At 54.6% G+C, this 20,576-nt stretch overlaps 1 protein-coding gene across 1 annotated transcript; it reads right to left on the bottom strand.

Annotated features, from left to right (window-relative positions):
• Window positions 1-230: 230 nt before the first annotated feature.
• SAMD14 (sterile alpha motif domain containing 14) lies at window positions 231-19,175 on the bottom strand. Its single transcript, XM_049780110.1, has 10 exons — window positions 19,020-19,175; window positions 14,714-14,768; window positions 5,302-5,468; window positions 4,612-4,900; window positions 3,231-3,318; window positions 3,074-3,145; window positions 2,842-3,001; window positions 2,141-2,260; window positions 1,904-2,059; window positions 231-1,376 (listed from the first exon to the last, which is right to left on the bottom strand). The coding sequence occupies exons 2-10, from the start codon at window positions 14,754-14,756 to the stop codon at window positions 1,215-1,217; spliced, it is 1,257 nt and encodes a 418-aa protein (XP_049636067.1). The 5' UTR covers window positions 14,757-14,768; window positions 19,020-19,175; the 3' UTR covers window positions 231-1,214.
• Window positions 19,176-20,576: the final 1,401 nt, after the last annotated feature.

Genomic DNA, 20,576 nt, shown 5'->3' with positions numbered 1-20,576 from the left:
TTTGTAGCCCGACGTGTCCCCTCTCCAAGCAGGGGGTTGAGTTGCAGCCTCCCCTTTGCCGGGCAGGGGTATGCACAGTAAAGAGGAGACAGTGAAGCCTGCTTGGCTGCTTTCCGCGCCATCCATCACCCACCGGGACACCCCAGACACTTGATAGTCAGCATGCCACGCTCACACCACATGCCCATCTCTGCCCTGTACCCCATGGGAGCAGACAAGAGGTCAGGCGCTGGCACGTCCTACGTGTTTATTGAAAGAAATCGAGTACCATCTCCCCTCCACATGCAGCAGGTGCCCCGCTCGCTTCTGACACCTGCCGGCCTCCCACTGGCCCCTCCACTGGGCCTAAGTGCTGCCCGTGTCCCCACATTCTCCTAAGCCCCCTCCCAGCACAAGCAGTGGAGAAGGGTCCAATCCTAGGGGTGGGGTAGTGGCCCCCCAGCCACAGCCCTAGGCAGGAAGGGGCGTCAACATGCATTGGTCCCTCCCCTCAGCTCCAGGCGGGTAGGAGGAGGTGGGGGCTCTGTTCAGAACCCCGATCCTACTAGTCACTCAACCAAATGCCCCCTCACTGAGCTACCTGTGGGCCCACCTATATACGTAGTCAGCCTCCTACAAGGACAGATGTTATCAGTGTGGCAAGACAGACCCCACCGGTCCAGAGGCCCCGGCTGGGAACAGAATCTACTGGGTACATTCTGAAGTCCACAGAGGTCCAGGCAAGGGCTATTAACCCTTCTGGTCCTTCCGGAACCCCTCAGCTCCACCAGGTTGGGGGAGTCCTCAATGGCCACCAACTCTCACATTCACACATTCTCTTCCCTAAGTAATCCCTGGCACAGGGCAGGGTGGGGAGGCTCTGTCCATCCGTCCTCCCAGAGTCCTTGTGCAGTCCCGTGGGACCACTAGGCTGCCGTGGCATGGACTGGGGGCTCCCTGCAGTGCACTGGCCCCTCTCAACCTGCAGCCACCAGTGCAGAAGAATGACTTTACCCACTCCTGTGGGGGCCAGGGCAGCAGCCTCTGCACCTCAGGGGCCTGAGGGTAGGGGCAGAGGGAGTGCTTTCTGGGTTGGCTGCCTAGAGCCGCCTACACCAGGATCTATCTCTGTGCCAAGGGCCTTGTAGTCGGAGCATTACCGGGCCCTCTCCCTGGGGTTTCCCTTCTGGGGGATGTGGGTGGGGAAGGCCGGGGTGAGGCCAGGGTGCTGCCCTTTAGCTCTTCTTGGCCTCCTGCTCCCGCTCACGGCGCCGGACCTTCTCGCGCTGCCGCGCCGCCTTCTCCTGGGCCTTGCGCTCCTTGTCCGCTGCTGCTGCAAGCTCCTTCAGCTTCCGCTTCACCAGCGCCCGGTCATGCGAACTGCTGAGCCCCAGGCTCTGGGGAGAAACGAGGCGGGGAGAGAAGGGTTCCTAGGGCCGCCTATGTTCTGCTCCCCACAAACCCCCAGGTACAGAGCCCTCGAGCAAGACTGGGAATGGAGGTGTGGGAAGGCCAGCACTGAGTTGGGCACTAAGCTCTATCCTGGGGTTGAGTCCTTCACTGCCCAATACCCCAGGGTTCCTTCACACACACACACACCCAGATCTTCTCTAGCAGTTCAGCAGAGGAAACAGACCCCATAGAATGAGCTCAGAGACCCTCTCCCCGCTCCTCCACAACCACCAGGCTCCAAGCTGCTTCCAGGAGCTGGTGCCAGCACTTTCAGCAGCCTTGGAGGTCAAGGTCGACCCAGAGAACTGGGCTGGAGCTTGAAGGTCGAACTGAAGACTGGGACCTTCCCCCACCTCCACCACCACCACCAAGAACTCTTCCTAGAGGTCAAAGGTCTCTGGGCTATGGCTTTGTGGAGAACAAGGAGGTCAGGGTGGTGGTTCTCGGGGCAGCCTCAGCACCCCACACATACCTTTAGCTTGCTCCCGTCCAGCTGCAGCAGCTGTGGCCCGTCCACCTGGCGTGCAGCAAACTCGGCAGCATACTGCTCCAAGTGTAGGCTGCCCAGCCACTGGCCCACCTGCTGACTGGTCCAGTGGTGCACGGCAGGGAGTGGCTCCTCCAGAAACTGAGCAAGAACAGGAGAGTGAGGGGAGGCCCCGGCAAGGTACACATGGCTGGCCGAAGGAAAGCCAGGTTAAGTACTCACCTCATCAGAAGACTGGGACAGTGTGTGGTAGGGGTAGGAGCACTTGGCCTCCTGCCTGGGCCCTCCTGGGATCTTAGGGCTGCTGCTGGGAGGTGTGGAGTCATCACTCAGGGTGGATTCCTAGACAGGAGGGGAGAGCTGGGTCCCAGTTCAAGTGGCTCCTCCCCAACCCACCACCCCATCTAGATGGTGCTGGAGTTCAGTCCCAGTCTGGCTGCCCCAGGCACAGAGCAAGGAACTAGGCTGGCACACAGGCCATGTGGTTCATGGTGCGGCATCCGGACCTGAGATTTGGGGGCACCTAGGACTCACACGCAGGAAGGGGCAGTCTCAGGAGGGGCTTCACATCCTCCAGCTCAGAACCCTGCCCTTTGCTTGCAAGTGCCTGGCTCAAGTTCCTAGTGCTTCTGATTCTGTGAGCTGGCTAAAGACCTTTGCTGTCTTCATCTAGGAACCCAATACCCAGGACAGGGATGGGGATGGGGAGGTTAGGAGGGAGGCATGCATGGGGGGGGGGGCATGCACCCCTGATTCCCAGCTGTCAGAAGTCTGCCCCATTAGCACAGCAGGAACAGCAGCAGAGCCCAATCCCTGGACTGGGCAGAGTGGGCTCCATACCTGGGTGCCCAGGAAGGCTCAGGTGCCAGCCCAAGCCCCACTGGCCAAGGCATCAGGGCAGGAACAGGGATGTAGGGGCTCACCTGTGAAGCTGACTTCTTCGGGCTGAAGCCCTCATGTTTGGGGGAGCAGGTAGGGGATGTGGTGCTGCCTGAGGAAGCTGAGCCCTTGCCGCTGTCTGTGAACCAGGAGAAGGGCAGGAACGGGGAACCTCCTGATCTGCTGGAGCCCTCTACTGACTCCCTGCAAAGGAAGTGCCATGGTGGGTATGGGGAGTGGCAAGTGGGCAGCCAGGCACAAAGTGACGGGTCCTACCTGCTGCCCATGGACAGCCGGTTACTGCCCTTCTCCTTGCGGCTCTTACTCGATGCTCGGCGTAAGGTGACCCTGCGGGAAGGGGGACAGGGGAGAGGGTCTGTGCTATCCTGCACCCTGCATTGCAAGTCTCTGGTCAGGCCCTTTCTCCACTCACCCCAGGTCCAGGAACTTCCGGCGAGTCTTCTTGTCCAGGCCGATGGTGGGACTGGCAGGTTCTGGTGGACTGGCACCACGGCTGTCATCTTGGGGAGAACAGAGGGAAGGAAACTGCTTGTGTGTGGCTAAGACAAGCCACCTCCTGCTGCCAGGGGAGGTGCCAAAAATCCTTTTGTCATTGGGGAGCCAAACTTTGGGGTGCTAGGCAGTCATTCATGATGGAAGCAAGCACTCAGCCCTTTGAGTGTTTCCTGAACCAAGAAAACCTCTTAAGCTGGTATCTAACACCAGCCTCTCAGACCTTCACCAGTTGTGTGACCCCAAGTTTGAGCAGGTCACTCAAACTCTTAAGTTTTCTTTATCTTAAATATGAGGCTAAAATCACTGCCTGTTGCCAAGACCTAGCAGGATGTTTGTTAAAGTTTTACAATCACTGAAACAAACCAGGCTGGGGAGGTTGGGCCACTTCCACTATCAGGAGTTTTTTGAGGGGATCACATCCATTGTAGTTCAGGGGTTCATTCCTTGATTCCTCAGGGTACCATAAGGTGGTAGGGATTAAACCTGGCTTCCCACATGCAAAGCCTGCACTCAACCCTTTGAGCCATCTCTCCAGACCCCAATATCAATTTTTGTTTTGTCCTAGTTTTGCCTGGGGCTTAATCCTATTTCTGCTCAGGGATCATTCCTAGCAGTGCTGGGGATTGAATCCAGGTCTGCTGAAAGGCAAGCGCCTTTACCCATTGTACAATTTCTCCAGCCCTGCTATTAGGAGTCTTTGTGGACCGATTTCTCACTTGCCGTTTCTTCAGAGTAGCCTACATGCCCTCTCACCACCAGTTATGTTTCTGGCATTACACTGATTACAGCTTGCAGCTATTTCTTGTGTTTTTGGGTCACACTCGGCAGCACTTGGGTTACTCTTGGCTCTACGCTCAGAAATCGTTCCTGGCAGGCTTGGGGAGGCAAGGGGGGGGGGAGCCATATGGGATGCTGGGATTCGAACCACCCTCCTGCATGCAAGGCAAATGCCCTACCTCCATGCTATCTCTGGCTCCTTGCAGCTATTAACAGCCAGAATTTGGTTTTCTCCCAAACTAGAATCACTTAGATGATTTCTCCCTGAAACTGCAAACCCCACGACAAAGACTCCTTTGGGCTTGCGTGACCCAGTTCCCACACCGCTTCGGCCGCGGGCAAGGCAGATGCTCTCCCCTCTGTGCCATCCTATCCTCTGGTCCCTCCGTCTTGCTTCCTCTCCTCATCTGCATCCTCCCATCCTTCCCATCCCTGGGAAGGTCGGTCCATCCCCGGGGCGGGCGGTACCGCTGCAGTTCCAGAACACTCCCGCAGGGGGCGCCCCGCCGACCGCCGCTCACCTTCGCTGTGCGGTTCCGCGCGCGGGTAGCGGCGCACGAAACTCGGGGAGCTGTCGGAGGAGGGTGCGGAGCGCGGCGGGGAGCTGGAAGCGGCGGCTAGGCCCTCATGCGAGGCGGCGTTGTGCAGGGGCCGGTAGCGCGCCAGCGGCGAGGGGGGCGCCTCGTCCTCATCCACGCTGCGCCGCAACCCCGGAGGCTCCAGGCAGAAAGAGCCCCCTGCAGGGGACCCGGGGCCAGAGTGCAGAGGCGACCGCAGCCGGTGCAGGGGGCTTCCACAGCCATCTGTCACCTGCGGGGTAGGGTTTGGGGGAGTCACTCAGGGCCAGCCCTGCTCTCCCAGTGTCTTCACTCTGTAAAGTTCATCGTGTTTCTAAAAGGTGCATGCTAGGGACACCTGCCTGGCAGTTAGTGGAGGACCAGGACTCTGTGACAGTCCTGGGTTGAACCCCGTGTCCTTCACCTGTTGTGGGACTTTGCTCCTAAGCGTATGAGGCCTCAGTTTCCCCATCTGTGCAACTGTCCTAGCAGCTACCTTCCTCCACAAGGATAAGGAGCTGGAGGTGAATTCGGTGGTTACTGTGCATTCGATTCTGCTGTCAGAGATCTGGCCAGTAGTGAAGAGAGGGGGGATTTCCCTGCAGGAGTGGGAAGGGGTGGATGGGGCAGATCTATAAGGGTGTGGGCCCTCACCTTGCCCCCTGGCCCATCAGAGCCTTCCCCATCTTCTGCGGAGCTGGCACTATCCCGAAGCCTGGAGCGCGAGGGCCGGTGTCTCCGGCCTTTGGCCAGCAACTGCGCCCGGGCCTTGTGTAGACTGCTGTCCAGCCTGACGGTCTCAGGCACGGCCAAGTCCAGATCTGCAGGCAGGAGGGGAAAACAAACACTTGGTGTATGAGCACAGACAGCAGACCCAGAATTCACTACATCACTGCCCTGAAGGGAGCAGGCATTTGACACCAGGGAGAAGGAAGCCAGGGTCTACCAGGGAGCCAACTAGGGAGCACATGCATCAAAGGCAGGAACTGGTACAGCTCCCATGTTCCTAGGTGGGAAGAAGTCATACCCGAACTGGTCTCAGCCCTAGGTGGATTTAGCAAGGGAAGAGACGGGCAAGGCAGGTTCCTGCGATTCTGGCAAGGGGAGGGGCAGCTCCAGAGCCATTACAGGGTCAAACTAGGGCAGCAAGGGCTGGAGCCTGAGCTGGCTCCCACAGAAGCCACAGAAAACACCTCAGCTGGTATGGTAGGGCAGCAAGTAGGGCACTTGCTTTGCATGTGTCCAAACCAGATTCACTCCCTAGCTATATTTCCCTGAGCCCTTCCAGGAGTCTTCGCTGAGTGCAGTCAGGAGTATAAGCCCTGCTCATTGCCAGATGTGGCCCAAACCATTAACAGAAACAAGCAAAACAAAAAAACTCATGCCTATCATCACACACTCCTCCTCTAAACTCAGGGCCCACGTAGGGTGGCCTAGCATGTACTTCATAGCCAAAGAGATGGTCTCTCTCTCTCTCTCTCTCTCTCTCTCTCTCCCTCTCTCTCTCCCTCCCTCCCTCCCTCCCTCCCTCCCTCCCTCCCTCCCTCTCTCTCTCTCTCTCTCTCTCTCTCTCTCTCTCTCTCTCTCTCTCCCCCTTCTATTCCCCCTCTCAGTATAAAACACATTTTTATTTAGAGGTTCTAAGGAAGGGGAGTGTGGACTTCTCCAAAGATGGAGAGAATCCTGGTACACAGCCCAAAGAGAAAGTAGGAAAGCATGAAACTGTACATTTCAAGAGGAGAAATGCGACATGTGCTTAGACACCATGTACCCCAGACAACATATGTGGCCAAGCACCCCACCCATGGTGAGGTCTCCTGGTGGGAAAGCAGGTAGCATTGGCAAGATCATGGGGCTCAGGATGTATGAGGGCATGCTGGCCAGAGGTAATACCAAGGCCACAGTCTCCATATTAGTGAGTTTCTGCAAAGCTCCATGCTGAACTGGCACAGAGGGAGTTGCTCCTATCAATGAGCATGGGAGTGGAGGTAAGGGGGTGGGGACACCCACAGTTCCTTGACATCTATTTCTCTGGTCCTGGACTCAGTCCCAGAGGTCAGCAACACGAATGTAGAACATTTTTTGCCATTGCTCCATCTTGTCTCTGTTGCTGTCTCACCCAGAACCCTTGCTCTGAAGTGTCCCTGAACCTCACATTGGGGCCTTCCAACAGACAGTCCTGGGGTGTGTGTGTGTGTGAAGGCCTTCCTTCCTCATTTAGGGGCCCCCTGTGTGACTCATGCTCACCCCTCTATCCCTGGCTTCTGACTCCCGGAGTCACCCCCACATACCGCATGAGTTCCCCAGCCTCTCCCCCTACCCGAATTCCAAACCCAGGCCCCTCTCATGCCATCCAAGGTCCCTGGACCCTCAACTCAGCTCAAAGACTGACTCCAACCCTTCAACTCAGCCCACCTCATCTCACACAAGTCTCTCTGTCCTTTGACTCAGAGAGAGTCCCAGTGTTCCCCAGACACCCCCATTCCCAGCTGATCCTTGCAGCCCACTTAAGTGCCTGGCTGCCTACTGACACCTCTAGCTGAATGTGAAATGCTCCTAGTTCAAAGCTGACCCCTCATCCTGTTTGAGTTGCAGTGCCAATACTCCCATCGGCCCCCAGCCCTGAGCCATCCCCGACCCCCCTCTCCCCACTACCAGCAATTTCTGTTAGCTCTGCATCTCCAAACACGTCGAAACATACTAAAACATTCATGGGGAAGTGGTATGATAATTTGAATTCGATTAAGAAGAATCCAGGGGCCCAGGAGTGTAGACTCCTGGATTGAGAGGAAGCCAAGAGGGGCTGCAAGGGGTTGGAGGCTGGGGGGGTGGGGGCAGGCTCCCAAGACCACATGGAGGCCCTGTAGCCTCATGCTGGTCTCTCCCTCCTGTGTGTGATAGAGCCAGGCTCAGGCAGACACAGCCACAGACAGGGAAAGAGGGGAATCCCTCACATCTCCTGGGTCAAGTCGCCATGTGAATCTCTATTTTTTTAGTGCCCAGGGGACCATGCCAGGCTGGGATCCCTGGAGCTCCACAGGCAGTCTGTGCTCCAGATATTTCTGCCTGCTTCCCAGCCCCCACCCTTCTCGCTTGGATTATCAGGAAAGCCTTCAGGCTGAGCTGTCCTATCCCTGTACCCAGCCCAAGTGATCCTGATATGACCTGTTTCTAAAGCACCCACGCATTGAGAGTCCAATTCTGGGGAGTCCATTCTGCAGGCTCTGCACCCTTTTTCTTGGAGCCATTGCTCATTCAGTCCTGCCACCTCATCGGCCCTAGTTCCCTGCCTACCTCGCCCCCCCATCCCTTGTGCCCAGCCCTGCCTGCATCCAGTCTCACCTACTTCCGTTCTTGGCTTAAAGGTCTCACCAAATGGGGCTGGAGCTATAGCACAATGGTAAGGCCTTTGCCTTGCACGCAGCCAACACAGGATGGACCCCAGCATCCCATATGGTCCCCCGAGCCTGCCAGGAGCAACTTCTGAGCACAGAGCGGCTACACCCCACTCAGGAGAGGCACACATGAAAGTGTAGTGCTCTCCTCAAAAAAGAAATTATCTGCCAAAAAGGCCCGCAAAAAGCAGTCAAAATCACTTGACCCTTTGCGTGGATTATTTGGACATAATTTCATAAGGGCTGTAACTATTTCTCTCTTTATTTTAAACCTTTATTAGAAATCAGGCCTTAGTAAATTCTTTCTAACTAGAACAGCAATCAAACAGCCAAAAGTCTCCCATTTAATAGCTCCCTGTAATTTTTGCTACCTTGGCGCCTAAATTCAGGTTTTTCCTAACACTTAGCTCATGAGTGAAGCAATTTTCAGTTTTCCTCTGTAATTTTCAGTGTTTCCCCGAAACTCTGAAACAGTCCACCTGTAAATTACCTTTTTCCTTCTGTTTTACCCAAAACTAGCAAACCCAAAACAACCTGCCTTTTTTCACCTTCAGTTTCAACTCTTTTATATGCTAATTTAAGCTAGAGTCCTTCATTCTTTTCCCAGCCTCTTTGATGCCTAGAATCTGCATCTGCCTTCCAACCTTTAAAAGCTGCCAGCTTAAAAAATAAATTTGTCTCTCGTTTCTTGATAACGTTGAGTCCCCATACTATCTGTGTGGTTTCATTCATTTCTACAACATATTTTCCGTCGTTCGCCGTCCGTGTACCCACTCTCTCCCCACGGATTTTTCCCGAAACTCCACGAAGGATCTGTTTGCAGGCGCTGGCGTCTTGCGAACAGGTTTGGCCCACAACACAGAGCCAGGAGTAACTCCTGAGCATCAGCGGTGTGACCCCAAAACAAACCAACTAAAAAGGTCTCACCAGAGGGACCAGAGCAATAGAACAGTGGCTAGAGTGTTGCCCTGCACACAGCTGACCCGGGTTTAATCCCCAGTATCCCATATGGTCCCCTGAGCCTACCATAAGTGATTTCTGAGTGAGGAGCCAAGATAATCCATACACACCACTGGTTGTGGCCCAAAAACCAACCAAATAGGGCCGGGAAGGTGGCGCTAGAAAGGTGTCTGCCTTGCAAGCACTAGCGTAGGACGGACCTCGGTTTGATCCCCCGGCGTCCCATATGGTCTCCCCAAGCCAGGAGTGATTTCTGAGCGCATAGCCAGAAGGTAACCCTTGAGCATCATCGGGTGTGGCCCAAACCCCCCCAAAAAAAATAACCAACCAAATAAATAAATAAAAAGGTCTCATTAGAGGCCTTCCCTGCCCAACACACCTCCCCACATGTACCCCTATTCTTCCTCAAGATCCTTTTGCCTTTTTTTTTTTTTTTGGCCACTCCTGACAGTGTTTAGGGTTTACTCCTGTCTCTGTGCTCAAGCATTACTCCTGGTGGAGCTTAGGGGACTCTAAGGGGTGCTGGGGATCCAACATGAACTGGCCATGTGCAAGGCAAGTGCCCTCCCCGATGTACTCTCTCCACCTCCCCTCACCAATTCTTTCTCCATGCTTTGGTCCACTAACTTCCTTCTCCCCAATGAATTTCCACTCTCCCTGCCCCAGGAGCATGTGCTCTGGGAGAACAAGTATTTCCATCTGCAGGTCCTGGCTCTCACCAAGGCTCACACTTGCCCAGCACACAGTAGGTGCTCAGTGTAGGAATTCAGCCCCATGGCCCTCTGCCATAAGCCTCTTTCTTCTTTAACTGAAGTCTGTCAGTTAACAGACTTCCCCTAACTGTGAACTGATGCCTTGGGACTGTTGGGCCAAGTCTATATAAGGCTTGGGGGGTTCTAAAGAGAGCCCGAGCCTGCCTTCTGGTCTGAGGAAGCCTATTGGCCTAGGGGTGTAGAGGGTCTGCCTACCTACCAGCCAGAAGCTGCAATTGCAGTGAATCAAGTCCAGATTCTGCCTCCTGCTTGCCTGCCTGCTTAGCTCCTGATGCTGCAATCACTGCTACTGTGCTGGGTTGTGTGGTGTCTTACTTGCTCTCTGTCTTTGTGCTTTGTGCTGTGCTGTGGTGTGTGTGTGTGTGTGTGTGTGTGTGTGTGTGTGTGTGTGTGTGTGTGTGTGTGAAGGTCTGTGGTCTCATTAAATGTTGCTTAGCCCCTTTGTGCGCTCTCTCTCTCTCTCTCTCTCTCTCTCTCTCTCTCTCTCTCTCTCTCTCTCTCTCTCTCTCTCTCTCCTCCCTCCCTCTCTCTCACATCCTTTTTACCAGGGCATTGTTAGCCCCTACATTTGTTGGGATTGAATTTTGCCCCAACAGTCAGGAAACAACCTCTGAGACAGAGCATGATGACCTGTTGATTTATCTTCCTCAGGCTCAGGAAATCAGCCTCTCCCTTCCCTTAGGCCTTCACATCAGCCCCCATCCCCTCACCCCATCCTGACATTGGGGAATTTGCCTCAGCATCGTCCCCCCTTCTTTGTCCTGCCAGTGAGAACCAACTTCAAAGTTGCTTCTCTCACTTTGTCAGCATGTCCTATACTCTCCTGCTTGTTCTGTTTCGGGGAGACCACCCTAGCTGTACGTCAACCCAGTGCAGGCTTGAGAGTTTGAGAGTCAGGAGTAACCCTTGAGCATCGCTGGATATGGCCCAAAAAGAAAAAAGAAAATTTGGTTCTCAGGCACAGTGATTTGGGGTCATCAGGGCCACACCCCACAGTGCTGGAGGGACTGATTTCAGGTCGTTGTGTGGACCAGGCATGTGCTCCACCCCTCTGAGCTACCTGCTTGTGGTGGCATTCCCAAAGGCTTCAATAAGGTCCATGCTTCTCTCTATGGCTTGGTGCAAAGCCTCTCAGGGTTCCAAGTCCCTCCTTCAACCCATATGGACCTCATGGCACCATGGCCAGATGGAAACCTGGAGTCACCACTGGACAGTCCTGCACCTTAGGTGGGAAGCCATGGATCCAGGCTTCAGCTTTCCCACCTGTGAGCAGTTGCTGGGGCATCCCCCAGGCAGGTGGTGGGGATAGCTCAACTACACCCACAAGCTCCCTCCTCCCCACTTCTGTTACCCTCCTCCACTCCCCATGTCTGGCTGCCAAGGTGAGTTCCCTCCTTTCCTGTGGCCAGCTGCACGCTCGGCCCACTGATGGGGAGGAAAGGGTTGTGAGTGGGAGATTGCACAAGTCTGAGGGCAAGGGAGGGAGGGGATACCTGGCACAGCAGAGTAGAGGCTCACCTGGGGTGGCACAAATCAAACTCCCAGAACCAGGATGGAGATGAACAGATGGGACTCAGATGCCTGCAAGGGTTGACGAGTATACCTGGCCCCACCCCCTTGCTCATTGGGTCTCCCTCCTTTCTGTCCTGGGCAGAAGGTACCTCTCCTCTATCCTGTGCCCCAGAAGTGCTCAGGGGACATGTGGTGCTGGGGATCAAACTCAGGTGCAAACTCCTTAACCCCTATATATTGCTCCTGTTACAGAGCAAAGTCAAACTTCATTTGGCCTGTTTGGTGTTTTTAGAACATGTCCTGGCAATGCAGCTCAGAGAGATTTGTCCAATGGCTGGGACAGGGAGCACTGAGGGTGGGTGCAGGTGCTAGGTGATGGAGCCCCGAAGGCCTAGGGAACAGTATTGAGCCTAAAGAGGGGCAAATGGAGGACTTCCTGTTTGTTTCCATCCCAGAACTGCCCATAGCCAAGTGGGATTCCCAGGGATACCCCCAAAGTGTATGATCTCTGAAACAAGTACACTGAAACATGTGGCCTGGTGTGCAACCCCAGAGAATCCGATTAATTGTGGGAACGAAGTCATGGCAGCAACAGTAGGTGTGGAGGAAGGGTGGAACAGATAGGAACCTCACATGCTCTGACTCAGTTCAAATCCCAGCAGCCCGAGCATGGCTGGGGTGGGGGTGCATGGGGCAGGTAACCCAGCACTGCAGACCTAAGCAGCACTACATTCTCAGTCCCTTGCACTGAATCAACAGCTCAATTGGTGGTGAATTGCAGGTAGGGGGCCTAAGCGATAGGGCATTTGCCTTGCACACAGCCTACACAAGATGGACCCAGGTTAGATTCCTGGCACCCATTTGGTCCCCTGAGCCTGCCAGGAGCAATTTCTGAGTGCAGAGCCAGAAGTAACCCCTGAGCGCCGCTGGGTGTGGCCCCAAAACAAAAAACAATAATAAAAAAAGGGGGCTGGAGCCATAGCACAGCAGCAGGGCGTTTGCCTCGCACTTGGCCAACACAGGACGGACACCAAGTTGAATCCCAGCATCCCATATGGTCCCCCAAGCCTGCCTGGGGCAATTTCTGAGTGCAGAGCCAGGAGTAACCCCTGAACGCTGCCGGAAATGGCCTCCAAACCCAAAAAACAAACTAAAAAGAATCACAAGTAGGACACCCTCCTCATCTCCTGAATCCCACTTGGGATGTCCCTTCCCCTCACACACATACAAAAAGAGTAAAGTTATAGTGTGAGGGCCCGGGGAGATAGCATGGAGGTAGGGCATTTGCCTTGCATAGAGAAGGACAGTGGTTCAAATCCTGGAATAACAGGAGCAATTTCTGAGTGTAGAGACAGGAGTAACCCCTGAGCGCTGCCAGGTGTGACCCAAAAACCAAAAACCAAAAACCAAAAAAAAAAAAAAAAAAGATATAGTGTGGGCTGGAGTCGGGAGCCTCATCTAGAGGCCAGTCATTGCAAGCTGAGTGGACAGGCCTGGCTGAGCTGAGCTGAGCAGACCCACCAGCAACTGTGGCACTGCCTAGGGGCATCCATCAGGGACTTGGAGAGGGAAGAGGTTTTGTCAGATGACTGACAGATAGGATGGTTATTAGGACATGGCCCCTTTGCTGTCTCTCTGCACTTTTGATGTCTGCAAGCCCTGAGCAGGAGAGGCTGCGAAGCTGTGCCATAGTCTTGTGCTGCCTGACTGGCTCTGAAATGTCCCACAGCCCTGGAGGAAGCAGGTGCCCTCCCAGGATGGGCATCTTGACTTGCCTGAGGGCATCTGGCAGGTGTCCAGCAGGGTAGGGTTCTGGGCAGCCTGCCTCCGAAACACAGAGTTAACCCTCCCAAAGAGAGATACAGTGGAGTGGCCTGTGTGTCCTATTCTGGTGACCGGGAAAAGGGAAGCCCAGAAAGGAAAGGAGTATGGGCTAGAGCCATAGCATACTGGGTAGGGAGCTTGCCCTGCACATAGCCAGCCCGGATTCAACTCCAAGCATCCACCAAGGGTAATTTCTGAGCACAGAGCCAGGAATAAGCATTATTGGGTGTAGCCCAAAAACAAAGAACCAAATAAAGGGGAGGAAGGTATGGCTAAGGGTGCAGCAGCTACCCCTGTGCCCCTCAGCTGGTGCCAACTACAGTATCCATCTATGAGACACTTTTCTCCTACCTCAGGCTCCCCAGGTCCAGGTCCTCCTCCTTTAAAGGATCTGGGAGTAAAGAGCTTCAAGGGAGCTTGAGGTAGGTGGGGCAAGCCTTTCCTCAGGTCCCTGCAACTTCCTCCCTCTCTGTCTTCTCCCTTTTCCCCTTGTCTGTCTGTGTATGTCTGTCTTTCCCACTATATCCCCCCAGCGGGGAGTGAGCCAGCCCCTGGGCAGCAGGAGGCATGAATATTTCATTGCCTTTTGCAGCAGGAAGCAAGCCAGGCAGGGCAGGCGGCCACCTCAGCAGGTTGGGAGAAGGAAAACAGGAAGGGTGGAGGGGGGCAGAGTAGTGGGGAGAGCCAGAGGAGGCAGATCTGGGGCCTGGTGCAGGCTTCAGGCAAGCCATTCCCACCTTGGGGCCCATGGAGGGGAGCTCCAGAGAGACCCGGGGAGAAGAGGAAGCAGTGTATCACAGAAGCCTACAATTCCTGGCAATGCCAGGGCATGAGAGGCTGTCAGGAGAGCCCTGAGGAGCTCAGGAGGGAAGAGGAGAGAGAATGGAAGAAAGAAAGCAGAAGGGGAGGCTAGGCACATATATGGAAGGGCTTACAGGGGCTACTCCTGTGTCCTCACTTCCCCCTCCATATCCTTCCTCTTTCCTGTGCCCCCTTCTCTGCCACCCATTCCCGATGGGAAGCAGCCTTCCCACCAGTGCATTATGGGAGCTCTGCCCTGACCAGTGCTCCTTCTCTAGACCACACAACTGAGAGACAGCACAGATGAATAATATGCAGGTGGAAGAGTGAAAGAAGGAGTTATACCCCAATGGGCCTCAGCGGGCAGGTTGGGTTCTCATGGTGGACTGTGCTGTGCAGTGCAGTGGGGTTCTAGGCACATCCACATACAGGGAGCTGAGCAGACTAGAGTTTGAGTCCCACAGGTTCTGTTATTGTTAAAGTAAGTCATTCCCATTATGATATATAATAATATATAATGCCCTTTTGAGCATTATTGTGAGGGTCACTGGCACTGCCAATAGAGATAGGGTGCCAGCCTGGTATCTGGCATGAGACAAGCACTTGATAAAATGGGAAGACTGATTTTTGTCATTAGCACAATGACCATTAGCAGGTGTCCAAGATTTAGGGTGTCAGTCCATTCTCCTCTCCAACACACACACAAACATACAGAAGCCCCTCAGAGAACTTCCCCAGGCAGTTTTGGAAGGAATATTCCATGTTGATTCATTGGTAATGAGAGGGCTGTGCAGAACTTACCAAAAACCTCATCGGTGGTTTCTCGGAGTTTTGAGGAAGCCATGACTCAGGACGGCTGGGGAAAAGAAAGGAAAGAGACTTGGATGAGCAGTGCCCACTGGAGGTGAGGAGGCTGCCCAGGGGTCCCTGCTCTGGGCCCTCAGGCCTCTCACCTGCCCTCAGAACTCATCTGGAAGTTCTGAGAAGAGGAGTCATCTGAACCATACCCAGATCTGTGTGTGTGTGTGTGTGTGTGTGTGTGTGTGTGTGTGTGTACGCGCGCGTGCATGCATGCATGTGCTTGGGCTGGGGCAAAATGAGCTGATTCCCATTCTAGGCCTGCCCAACATTAGCATTGCCTGAACACTGCTCAGCATGAACTGTGGGACATCAAATCTGAGAATCATCACATGGATAAGAAAACCAATGTTTTACAAATAAATTAACAACAGGGGAGAATGAATGGCCCAAGATTGCTAATCAGGTTAATTGCAAAATTAGGAGCAGAATACAAGTTTCTCTTTGGTCCATGCATCATCCACCCATCCATCCATTAGTCCAACCATACATCTATCCATATGCTTATTCATCCATCAGTTCACCGTCCATCTATCATCCACTCGACCATCTATCAGTTTATCCAACAATCCATCCATCCTCTTACCTAGATACTTATTAACCCACTAGTTTCCCATTCTCCCATCTATTCACTCATCCATCTAACTATCCTCCCATCCAATTTCTGGCCCTGTCCATCCAAACCTCCTCCAAATCCATCACACAGTCCTGTCTGCCTTCCATCCCTGCCTTCCCAGACACGAGCTGCTCAGGAAGTTGGCATCCTGAATAGGGGCACACACACTCCTTCTCCATGACGCAGAAGCTCTCTGTCTTCTCAGACAGATTCACAGATGCCAGAGAGGATGAGGTGTTCTCAAGGCAAAACCAGAACAGCCAGTCTCCAAGACGAATCTCAAATGGTCGGAAAGAAGGGTGGATGGGTTTGGGCACTGGCTGGTGTGGATTTTTTGAGGAACCGAAATGGAGTAAGGCAGGGAACCAGGACCTGTGTAGCAGGAATGGAGGTGGGCAGGCTTCCCAGGAGATATGGGATTGCAGGATCCCCAAGGCCCGGACCTGAGAGAGAGTTGGAGAAGGCAAGGAAATCCTAGGGGAAGGAAAGCACATGGTAGTTTGGGGCAGGCACACTGCATGGCTGAAATACATTCTCTAAAGACTTCTGTTGTAGGGTTTTGTGCTTGCTGTTTTTATTTTGGGGTGTGAAAAGGGAGGGGTAGAGGGCCACACCCAGTCGTGCTCAGGGATCGCTCCTGGCTCTGCACTCAGAAATCATTCCTAGTGGGTTCAGGAAACCATATGGGATGCAGGGAATCAAACGCTAGTTGGTGTCATAGAAAGTAATCATCTAACCTTCTGTATTGACTCTTCCTTCCATCTCCAGGGACTTCTGACTCTCAGACCCCTGTGAGATGAGCAAAGGCCCTGAGCTCTTCCATGTATTTATTCCCCCTCAGGATAGAAGGAGAGAGTGGCCTGTAGGTCTGCTATTTTTTGGTTGTTGTCCACCCCCAATTCTCCTCTTCTGCTAGTACATGAAAAATGCTTATCCTCCATACTGGGATTCTAGGTGACTCTACAGATGGAAAAAATGACATGCAAATCAGAGGCAGAACTTAATCTTAACCTACTGGCTGCCTCTGGGTGCTCACCTTAGGAAGGGTGCTCCCAAGGGAATGATTCTGGGGAGAGAGAAGGACTAAGGGAGGGTATTGGGCCACAACTACCAGGATTAGGAGACAATGCTTGGAAACAGGCTGAGGGTTGAGGGCTGAAAGTAGGAAGGAAGTAAGTGAGGGGCCAAATGTGGATTCCACCAGAACCCTTCTGCCATTCTTGACCTCTAGGTAGTTGCAAAATAAAGGAGGAGCCCCAGAATTATCTGTCACTGGAAAGGCATGGATGGGAAAGACTGTCTCTAAGACAGAACCAAATTCCTCCTCGAGGGTAGGCTTGCCTTGTACATGTCCAATGTCCTAGTACCTCATATGGTCCCCACAGTGCCACCAGGAGTAATTCCTGGGTGCAGAGCCAGGAGAAAGCCCTGGGCACCTCTGGGTGTGGCCCCAAAACAAAATACAAAAAAAAAAAATTAAAGAGAAACTCCTCCTGCAGTGGCTGAGCCTCCTCTGACCAGGATCAGTGAGTGACAACTCCTCCAGAAAGCTCTCCTAGGGAGCCACTTCTTCCCTTCTAGAGCTACCTCCATGCTTTTGAAATCCAGCCTTGCCCCTGCTGGCTTCTAATGGGGACTCTCTCTGAATGGAGGGACCAAGGGACTCTCCCCATATCAGAATGGCTCTCCAAGGTTAAGAACTGCCTCCCCCCCCCCAAAAAAAAAAAAAAAGAACTGCCTCCCCTTGGGGCCAGAAAGGTGGTGCTAGAGGTGAGGTGTCGGCCTTGCAAGCGCTAGCATAAGACTGACCGTGGTTTGATCCCCCGGCGTCCCATATGGTCCCCCCAAGCCAGGAGCGATTTCTGAGCGCATAGCCAGGAATAACCCCTGAGCATCAAATGGGTGTGGCCCAAAAAAATAGGGGAAAAAAAAAAGAACTGCCTCCCCTTCAGATGAAGGCTGTCTGAATGTTAGGCAGAGCCTTCTCCTAGGTCCCATGTGATCTGGATTGAAGGTCCCAGCTTGGGCCCTAAGTGGGAGTGGGGTGTGTCTGGGGTTGTGGTGGTCTTTCATGAGGAGGCTTCTTTCAAGAAACTCCAGGGATCTCCTGTGCAAATCATTCAGCGCCCCATTTTCTTTTCCCCTTACAACAGCCAACACCTTGGGGTGTGTCCCTGGGGTCCTATCCTTCCTACAATGTAGAGACCTGGGCAAGCAGGACAGCCAGGAGGCTCCCTCTCATCCCTTCAGAACTGAGCCCCAGCCTGGCAAATCTCTCTCTCTCTCTCTCTCTCTCTCTCTCTCTCTCTCTCTCTCTCTCTCTCTCTCTCTCTCTCTTTCTCTCTCTCTCTCTCTCCTCTCCTCTCCCTCTTCTCCCTCCTCTCCTCTTTTCTCTCTCTCTTCTCTCTTCTCTCTCTCCCTTCTCTCTCCCCTCCCTCTTTCTCCTCTCCCTCTCTCCTCTCCCTCTCTTCTCTTCTCTCTCTCCTCTTTCACTTTCTCCTCTCCCTCCTCTTTTCTCTCTCCCTTCTCTCTTCTATCTCCCCTCTTCTCTCTCCCTTCTCTCTCCTCTTCCACTTTCTCTCCCTCCTCTCTCTTCTCTCTCCCTTCTCTCTCTCCTCTCCCTCCTTTCTTCTCTCTCTCTCTCTCTCTCTCTCTCTCTCTCTCTCATACACACACACACACACACACACAAACTCTTCACATACAACCACACATACAAACTCATCAACACACAAACACAGATTCCACACTTACACGAGACAACCAAGCAACTGCCACCAAGTGAAAACGAACTTGTTTCTGGGGACACAACCTGGCACCTAGGCTACAGGCCACTATCTCCCCGCCCCACACACACCAAAAAAAAAAAAAGGCATCTCAGAAGCACCATAACCTTTGGCCATCTCTGAGCTCAGAGAGCTTCTTGGGGGCCCAGGAGAAGGGGAGAGAAAGAAAAGGGTTCACAGAAGGGCAGACAGGTTGGAGAGTGCAGATGATCACCTCAGCCCCCCCCCCCCATCCTCGCAGGAAAGCAGCAGAGAGACCCCAGGGCTGGGAGGGAGGCCCAAGGAAGGGGGTCCAGGAGAACCGGGGGTGGGGGTGGGGGTGGGAGGAGAGCCTTAGAGGAGCAGCCAGAGGAAAAGCGCCCTAGGAAAAGAAAGCAAGAGCCAAGTGGTCCTGGACAAGGCCAGGACTGGAGAGGAAAAACAGAGGTGGGGACCGGATGGGGGAAGCAGTGCTGACTCTGGGGGTCTCACAGCCAGTGTGAGCACCCTACTCCGGGTACCCCCACAAGTCCAGGCCTCCCTCCCTCCTCAGCAGGGCTGCGAGTTTCTCTCCCCAGACAGGAAGGAGTTAAGTGACTCCCCCTCCCCCAAGACAGATTTATTTTTTTATTAATTTCTACTGGGGGTGGGTGGGGGGCGGGAGGGGAAGGATTTAGGGGGGCGAGTCCCATCCCATCTCCACCCGCTCCCCTGCCAGCAAGACCCTCTTTTCAGACCGGACGGCCCCCCTGGGGACGGGGGGGGGGGAAGAAAGGCCCCTCCGCTTCGACCCAACCCAACCCACTCGCAGCAGCAACTGGGGGTGGGGGGGAGAGAAAGGGGGTTCTGGGGGATTCCGGCCCCTCACCTCCAGCATCGGTCATCTTCAACGTCCGGCGCCTCGGGAGCCCCTTAGGCCCATGGTGCCGGGGCGGGGGGCGCGGCGGGAGAGTGGGGGGCCGTCACCCCGGCCGTGGGGGGCTCCGGGCTGGCTGCACGGGCTCCATCCTGGGGAGTAGGGGGGAGGCGGGGAGAGAGATAGGGGGCGTGGAGGGAGGACAGAGGTTTGCGGGAAGAGCAAGGAGGCGCGGGCGGGGCTGCACCGGGAAGACCTGGTGAGAAGGATGCTCCGTGCGTGCGTGCGTGCGTATGTGTGAGTCTGTGTGTGCGTGTGTGTATGTGTGTGTGTGTGTGCGCGCGTGTGTGCGAGCGGGCGAGCGCCACCTCCCGCCCCGCCCCTGCTAGGCCCGGCCCGGCCGGCCGGACGCAGCGATAGGGCCCCCCGCCACCGTGGGCGGATGTGCGTTGCGTCGTCGGCGGGGGTCCCCTGGGAAGCGACGACGCGGGGGGCGCGTGGCTGGGAGGCCGGGCGCCCGGGAGACAAAGAGCGGGCGGGCCGGGGCGGGCGGAGCCGGGAGGAAGCGTCCGGGACCCCCGGGGTTGCCCATTGCTGCCACTTCCAGGCCTTGCGGGACCCCCGGGGCTTCTGTGGGCTTGGCCAGGTCTGGGGGCTCCCCCAGATCCCTCCTCCGTTTGTTCAGAGGCTGCAGGCAACCCACCGGCCCAGTGCATCCAAGACCCGGGGGAAAGAACTGGCCCAGGCCAGGGCTATTCTCCAAGCGGGTGGCATTAAGGGAGAGATCAGAGTGGGTGGGTGGGTGTCATGGGCCTGAGTCTGCGCGGGGTGGTGCGGGATGGGGGTCACTCCAGAATGATCTGTTTGACTACTGGCAGCGTGAGGGGGACTGGAGGCTGCTGGCAAGAGAGGAGGATGAGGTTGCGTGCTGGAGGAAAGGTTTATGGCTTCCCCTAAAAGCCCGAGTAAGCAGCTCAGGCTTTTTTTTTTTTTTTGCTGTGTAGAAGAGCCGCCCAAACGGCTCTCAGCCTGGAAGCAGGGAGGTGCTCATCAGAGGCCATTTGGGGATGAACCCGGTGACCGTGCAGGTTCCAGATCAAATGAGAACTAACCAGGCTGGAGACACTGACAGGACCCAGGCCAGCTGTACCTGGGAGCAGGATTGTGGCTGTAGGTCTTGGCATGAGGCCAGGAGAAGGAGCACAAGAGGCAAGAAGGGTGGGCAGGGGCAGGGAGGTGTGAGGGGGGGGGGTGTATGTGCATACTTGTATGTTTATATGTGAATTGATTATATGCATGTGTGTATGCATGAAGTGGAACATAATATGTGTGTGTGTAAGTGGGATGAAATGTACAGGTGTGGATGTGTACATGAGTTTGTGTGGACAGGAAGTGGGGTGTTTGTGTGCCTGCATGAAGATGATATGTATGAATGTGTGCGCATGTGTATGGATCAAACTGGACATGGAGAGCTGAGGCAGTGTGTGTGTGATTAAGGGTAGATGAGGGTACACAGATGTGGATGTCTAAGATCCATCCGATGTGGTTTACTGAGGTGGTCTAGGAGTC

Source organism: Suncus etruscus, chromosome 1 (genome assembly GCF_024139225.1).
Source record: "Suncus etruscus isolate mSunEtr1 chromosome 1, mSunEtr1.pri.cur, whole genome shotgun sequence".
Taxonomy (NCBI): domain Eukaryota; kingdom Metazoa; phylum Chordata; class Mammalia; order Eulipotyphla; family Soricidae; genus Suncus; species Suncus etruscus.
The sequence above is the reverse complement of the archived record's forward strand: the minus strand, read 5'-3'. Positions and strand labels throughout refer to the sequence as shown.